The sequence below is a fragment of the Panthera leo genome, chromosome D1 (genome assembly GCF_018350215.1).
Source record: "Panthera leo isolate Ple1 chromosome D1, P.leo_Ple1_pat1.1, whole genome shotgun sequence".
Lineage (NCBI taxonomy): Eukaryota > Metazoa > Chordata > Mammalia > Carnivora > Felidae > Panthera > Panthera leo.
The window spans coordinates 61,293,931-61,301,835 of record NC_056688.1 but is presented as its reverse complement, the minus strand read 5'-3'; the positions used below and the strand labels follow the sequence as shown (position 1 = coordinate 61,301,835).

The 7,905-nt window shown below is 40.0% G+C and overlaps 2 protein-coding genes across 2 annotated transcripts; both read left to right on the top strand.

The window, feature by feature from the left end:
* Positions 1–951, top strand: LOC122200631 (olfactory receptor 52A1-like). The gene has a single exon (XM_042906336.1). It carries the CDS (start codon positions 1–3, stop codon positions 949–951), a length of 951 nt encoding a protein of 316 aa, XP_042762270.1.
* Positions 952–6,966: 6,015 nt separating this feature from the next.
* Positions 6,967–7,905, top strand: LOC122200487 (olfactory receptor 52A1). The gene has a single exon (XM_042906131.1). It carries the CDS (start codon positions 6,967–6,969, stop codon positions 7,903–7,905), a length of 939 nt encoding a protein of 312 aa, XP_042762065.1.

Here is a 7,905-nt window from a genome sequence, read left to right as displayed (position 1 = left end):
ATGTCCGTTTCCAACATCACCGTCTTCAGGCCTTCTGTGTTGACGCTGATAGGGATCCCAGGCCTAGAGACTGTGCAGTGCTGGATTGGGATTCCATTCTGTGTCATGTATCTCATTGCTATGATTGGAAACTCCTTGCTTCTGATCATCATCAGGTCAGAGCGCAGCCTCCATGAGCCCATGTACATTTTCGTAGGCATGCTGGGAGTCACAGATATTGTACTTGGCACGAGCATTGTGCCCAAGATGCTTGGAATCTTCTGGTTTCATGTGCCAGAGATTTATTTTGATTCTTGCTTGCTTCAAATGGGGCTCATCCACACATTTCAGTGCATAGAGTCAGGCATCCTCCTGGCCATGGCTCTGGACCGTTATGTGGCCATCTGTTATCCACTAAGACATGCTGCCATCTTCACCCACCACCTAGTCTCCCAAATAGCGACTGTGGTAACACTCAGGGCTGCCCTTCTTGTAGCCCCATCTTTAGTACTAATAAAATGCCGGTTTCAGTTTTACCATACAACCATCATCTCCCACTGCTACTGTGAGCATATGGCCATTGTGAAAATGGCTGCAGAAAATGTACGGGTCAACAAAATTTATGGCTTGTTTGTGGCATTCACCGTTGCAGGGTTTGACCTCATATTCATCACTTTGTCCTACATACAGATATTTATCACCGTTTTTCGTCTGCCCCAGAAGGAGGCTCGGTTGAAAGCATTCAATACATGCATTGCTCACATCTGTGTATTTCTCCAGTTCTACATCCTTGCCTTCTTCTCCTTCTTCACACATAGGTTTGGTGCTCATGTTCCCCCTTATATCCACATCCTCTTTTCTAGCCTCTACTTGCTGGTCCCCCCATTTCTCAATCCACTTGTCTACGGTGCCAAGACCAAGCAGATCCGGATTCACCTGATAAAGATGTTGTATTCACAAAATGCACTGTGATTAACATCTTCAACCTTCTCCTTTATGCAAAATAAGAATCTCTCAAAACAGATTAAAACAGAAAAGTGCATATTATTCATGATATTTGACTTGTCTCCTTAATTGTTTTGTGAAATTTGCCTGCATTTTAGGCAGTTTTCACATCACAGCCCATGACACCTATCAGTCAGTGCGATTTAGATCCTAGTAGGTAATGAGAATGGGAGTGGTAGAAACAGCAATAGTGAATATGTATCATTTACCTTTTTTTTTCTTATTTTGCAATTCCTGATTGAATTCTCTCATTCAAATATTCTCCACAAGGTACCACAATATCTATTTCTCAATGAATTTCCAAGCACCCAAGACTCATTGTCTTGGATTGTCCAGATACTTGATGAAATCATGTTATTGATTCTATTTGTTTCTGGATCATCTTCATCATCTTTAAAGTAAATGACAGGAGGGGTTCCTGGATGCTTCAGTTGATTAAGTGTCCAACTTTGGCTTAGGTCATGATCTCCTGGTTCATGAGTTCAAGCCCTGCACCGGGTTCTTTGCTGAGAGCACGAAGCCAGCTTGAGATTCTCTCTCACCTTCTCTCTCTCTGCCCCTCCCCACTTGTGCACTTCCTTTCCCTCTTTTAAAATAAATAAATAAACTTAAAACGTAAAATTAATGAGGGGAAACATTTTGTTCTTACTCAAACAAAAAACCTAAAGAAACAAAAAACTGTATTCAATCTAATGACACATAGTCATCAAATTTCAACATTTCTGGTGTCATTCAGGGCATTAAGGTTTAAACGGTATGACCAAAGCAGTATTCTATTTCACAATTCAGTACTTTTTATGCCCAGTCACCATTCATGTCTTTATTAATTCCTAAAGTGTTATCAAAACCCTACAACATTATAAATGTATACTCAAGAATAGAAGCATATTCTATTGTGTTATATTAGTTTCAGATGTGCAATATAGTCATTCCACACTTCCATACAACACCTTGTGCTCATCATGACAAGTGGACTTCTTAATCCCCGCCACCAATATAACCCATCCCTCCACCCACCTCCATGCTGGTAACCATCAATGTGTTCTCTACAGTTAAGAGTCCTTTCTTGATTTCTATCTGTCTCTTATTTTTTTTTTCCCTTTGCTTGTTTGTTTTGTTTCTTAAATTACACATATGCTTGCAATCATGTGGTATTTGTTTTCCCCTATAGGGGTCTGATTCTTAAGGAATGACAGATGAATTGCTGGTGGGTAAGGACATACCATGCCAGGTAGATGATCCTGGAGCTTAAATAGAGAATCAAGAAATGGCACAGTTTTTCTCAATGTAATGCACAACTTGTAGAGACAAGAAAACTACAAATGTCAAGAATGGCTATGGACACTATGCGAAATGGGTGAACTTTATTCTGAAAGCTATCATAGGTCACTGGCCAGTTTTGACTCCAAATGCACATGTGTGTGAATGTGTGTACCTATTTGACATACAGCAGTGTATGTTCTCAGTGGACTTAAAACATTATGCTTTAACACATAAAGTGTTCTGTCCAAATTAATGACTTGAGAACTTAAGGCTTGTGGGCTGTTCCAAAAACCTGATCTCATGGATCATTTTTAAAAAGAGCATGGAAAATATTCCCATGTGTGCAGGTGTCCATACTTTTATTTATGACACTTAAATCAATGTGTACATAAGAATTTATTAGACTGCATGTCACATGGATGTAGATACTCTGGCTTGTTTTATGGACTGGGCTTTATCAATGAATACTGAATTTGATCACTTTGTAAATCTAGAGGCTATCTTGAAGCATCTTTGGAGGCTGTTTTATATGTCAGTATGTATTATGGATTGAGCCTAAATATCCATCAACTGATGAAAGGATAAAAAAATTGTGATTTATATACACAATGGAATACTACTTGGCAATGAGAAAGAATGGAATGTGGCCTTTTGTAGCAACGTGGATAGAACTGGAGAGTGTTATGCTAAGTGAAATAAGTCATACAGAGAAAGGCAGACCATATGATTTCATTCTTATGTGGATCCTGAGAAACTTAACAGAAGACCACGGGGGCGGGGAAGGAAAAAACAAGTTAGAGAGGGAGGGAGACAAACCATAAGAGACTCTTAAAAACTGAGAATAAACTGAGGGTTGATGGGAGGGGGGGAGGGAGGGAAGGGTGGGTGATGGGCATTGAGGAGGGCACCTGTTGGGATGAATTGGGTGTTGCATGGAAACCAATTTGACAATAAATTTCATATGAAAAAAGAAAGAAATGTCAGTATTTATCAGATAGGATTTGCTTGGATAACCAATAGGCGTTGTGGTTCTTTAATAACAATTTCTTTGAAATAAAAGTAAAAAAAAACATCGGAAGTGATTTTAATATTCTAATCAGAGTTCGGCAAACATTTATGCAAATAAAGTTTGGGTTATCGTGGGCAAAGAAACATTTAAAGACTATTTTGTAAGTATTTATATAAAAAACGACAAAGCATATTTCCACAAAGATTTCGATGAAATTATATATAATTATGAATCATTTATAATTGACACTAATAACAATTAGGTGTGTAGTTTTCTGTAAAGAAAGTCTACTAATCAGGGGAAGGTGGAAATGTCTGTCATAAGTGGTCATTGTGAGAATACTACTGAATTTACAAAGCTTCAATAAATAAAGATCCAAAGAATGATACTACTAGAGAATGAGTGTCAAATGTGTGATAGAGATCCATTGTGGATACAGATTTTGTCTCCAGAAGTGTCTCAGTGAAAGAAGGGTCACAGACACTTATTTATATGTAACTCATTGGCACAGGAACATACATTTAAGTACATTTAAGTGTCCTTTCGATCTTTTTCCAAATGAGGACAGCAAAAAGAAACTGACAAAAATAAATGTAATTACTTAATTTTTACAAAAATCTTTTTATTTTGTAAGGAATGTCAAAAAAAAAAGATTGCATATATTAATTTCTCTACATCTCCACTGTGGGGAAAAAGAAATGAAGAGACCAAGGGGATTCTGCAAGTTGCAGAAATGGCTTCAGGGACATTAGATGTGGATGGACAAAAGAGGGCTTCATTATGAGCTGCTGGGTCCCTGGAGGCTTGGATGAGTGGCTGGGAAATCTCATATTCAGACCTCCTCCCTCTCCATGTACACTGGGGAACGTTATACTTGCCAATTCAAGCTTAATAAAGTTATGTTGTGTCTAGCAAATTACAGACCTTCCTGTGAGTTTTGTTGGAGTGTGATCCCACCAACAGGAGCTCAGACACATTTACAAAAGAGGGTGTAAGTCTGTTTTTCAGGGACAGAAGAAGAGAGGAAAGTCTATTCCAGAGATGTCCACATTTTGGCAGATGGCCGAGCAGCAAATGGATAAGAGTTCATGATATTTACAGCAGGCTGTTCTAGAGGGTGCAGAGAGAAGAAAGAGATGCTGCCAGCATAAGCACAAGTGAATGAGATGAGAGTCTCAGGAGGAAAAAGAGTGAATGACAGGTGAGTGATGAGTGATGAGTGATGGTGTTACGAGGACAGACCATGGTTTTCAGGTGTCTTGTAAAAACACAACTGGCCCCCAACAACAAAGCATGAAGTCTCTTTCCTCAATTTCACCCAATAATGTTTCACTACCAGCTTTTCCAGTGATACCACTCCATCCCCCCTGCTCTGTACTCACTTAGGTCCTCTCCCACCTGCCTTCCCACCACCTGTGCCTGTCAGGAAATGCTCCTACATCAGCTTCTTTCTCTTAAATATGCCAGACAATGTGAATTCTAATAAAGGATTTCTCTTCTAATTCTGATTAACTCTAGAAAGAAGAAGTGAATGAAAGAATCCATGATCGAGGTATCTCTAGGATTACGCATTGGGGAGCAAAGCTTTGGAAAATCATGGAAATAGTTGACTAGTGTATTCTAAATATATATGAGCTGATACAGACCTGCTTCTGGAATGGCCCCTGTTGAGTGGGTTCCTTCACTGAGGTTTAGCAACATAGACCACAGCTCTTCCTGCATTACTGGCATTTTTGGTGACAATAAGTATATGATTAAATGATCATGGGCTTGCTGACAGAAAGCAACAGTGTTGGACCAACTAGGAAAGAGTGAAACAACTGAACCCTGCTTTTCACCAAATAGAAACTTTCTAATGTAGCTTGAGGCTTTCTAATTCAAGATATGTGATTTTTAAAAAGCAATGATCTTTTCAGATACAAATGTATCCAAACTAGACTAAGAGCCTAGTTTTCAGAAAAGTCAGTCATCATGAATCGAGGTGATTAAATGTTCGTTAGTTGAGCCATCTCCTCCATCATTTCTGGTATCCCAAGTCTGCTCCCTATCTTCCATTCCTACTTCCATATTAGACTCTTGTTGAGAAACATGTCCTTCACCCCTTTATTTTCGACTCATTTCTCATGCCTGTGCTCATGAAATTCAAATGTTCAAGTGATATATATTTCATTAAGAATTAATGAGCTTACATTGGCCAAATCTCATGCTACTGGCAGCTGTGAGCAGTTTAAGCCCAAGAACCTAGCCTCTAGTCCATGAATTACCCATGTACGCATTTTCCCACACTCGGTTGTCAGGAAGATTGAGTCCCCTTGCCTCTATACATTGTCGCCTCTGAGTTTCCATGTTTTCTAGAGATTCCTTCCATCTAGGTATTCAGAAATGGGTATTCCAAAATGTCAGCGATTTTAAGCACACCACTAATTTTCAGGAATTCAATTGTTAGTATGTGGGCAAAATAAAATAGAGTTTTACTATATGTAAAAATGGCATGAATATTTCACCCAGACTCACCAAAAGTTCATGGGGTTGGATGATCTTTTCAAAGCGCTTCCTTTACTTTCTTTTGAACGGACTTCTGGGGAAGGGAAGGAAATATAAGATAAAAACAGAGGGGGACAAATCATGAGAGATTCCTGGGAATAAAGAACACTCTGAGGGTTACTGGAAGGGTGGGGGGGGGGATGGGTTAGATGGGTGATGGACATTAAGGAGTGCACTTGTTGGGATGAGTTCTGGGTATTATATTTAAGCGACGAATCACTAAATTCTACGCCAGAAACCCTTCCTACACTATATGTTAACTAATGTGGATTTAAATTTAAAAAGTGAAATTGCTATTGGAAAAGAAAAAAACAAAGAAAAGAGAGACATCCAGTCTTACGTAGATACAAATGCTATAGATAGATGAACATATTGTGCTCATGGGTGTCACCAGTTTCTGTTTTCTCTTTCATAGGGAGTTTTCTCACTTAAAAAAAATCAAGAAATAAACAGAAAAAGAGGCTCCTGGGTGTCTCAGTTGAGCATGCCATTCTTGATTTCAGGTCAGGTCAAGATCTTGGGGTTGGTGAGCTCAAACCTCATGTCAGGCTGTGTGCTGATGGTATGGAGTCTGTTTGGGTTACTCTCTCTTTCCCTTCTCTTTGCCCCTCCTGTGATCTCTGTCTCTCTCTATTAAAAAAAGCACCTTAAAATATAAACCTTATGGAGATTTATCTGCTAAGGTACTTGTCAGAGTCAGATTTGTTGATCCAAAGTGTCAGTTCCAGACCTAGACACAATGGAAATAACAGAATATTATCAGGTTGTTAGAATGTGGAATACGGACATTCATCAAACTCTGCTTGAAATGACATTTCCAAGCAAGTTTAACAGGTATAATTATTGTAACGCCAGGTGCAGAGGGACATAACAGAGAGATCAGCAGTTACTCTGTTACCCACGTGATCTGGCTGGTTGTAATGCAATTAACTTGCCTTCTACATAACTTTTTGCGCTACACTACTTGTGGATGTCTATCTGAAAAGAATAATGTGTATCTGCGGATTTTTTTCCTTCCATAACATACATAAGAAGGATTATATGATCTTAGAGTTCTGACAAAATCAGAGACCCACCATGATGACTTTATACAAACAAGAGTAGCGGAGAAGAGTGCCACTGACTGAGAAGCTTCTTTCATTTGCTTCTGGAAGCCCAAAGACATTATGTCCATTTCCAACATCACAGTCTTCATGCCTTCTGTGTTGACGCTGATAGGGATCCCAGGCCTAGAGACTGTGCAGTGCTGGATTGGGATTCCATTCTGTGTCATGTATCTCATTGCTATGATTGGAAATTCCTTGCTTCTGATCGTCATCAGGTCAGAGCGCAGCCTCCATGAGCCCATGTACATTTTCGTAGGCATGCTGGGAGTCACAGATATTGCACTTGCTACCACCATTATGCCCAAGATGCTCGGAATTTTCTGGTTTCGTGTGCCAGACATTTATTTTGATTCCTGTTTGCTTCAAATGTGGCTCATCCACACATTTCAGTGCATAGAGTCAGGCATCCTCCTGGCCATGGCTCTGGACCGTTATGTGGCCATCTGTTATCCACTAAGACATGCTGCCATTGTCACGCACCGCCTAGTCACCCAGATAGGGGCAGTGATAACACTCAGGGCCGCTTTCCTAGTAGCCCCATGCCTAATACTGATAAAGTTCCGGTTTCAGTTTTACCATACAACCATCATCTCCCACTCTTACTGTGAGCATATGGCCATTGTGAAACTAGCTGCAGAAAATGTACGGGTCAACAAAATCTATGGCTTGTTTGTGGCACTCACCGTTGCAGGGTTTGACCTCACATTCATCACTTTGTCCTACATACAGGTATTTATCACCGTTTTTCATTTGCCCCAGAAGGAGGCTCGGCTGAAAGCATTCAATACGTGCATCGCTCACATCTGTGTCTTTCTCCAGCTCTACCTCCTTGCCTTCTTCTCCTTCTTCACACATAGATTTGGTGCTCATGTTCCCCCTTATATCCACATCCTCTTTTCTAGCCTCTACTTGCTGGTCCCCCCATTTCTCAATCCACTTGTCTATGGTGCCAAGACCAAGCAGATCCGCATTCATGTGGTAAAGTTGTTCTCTTCATAA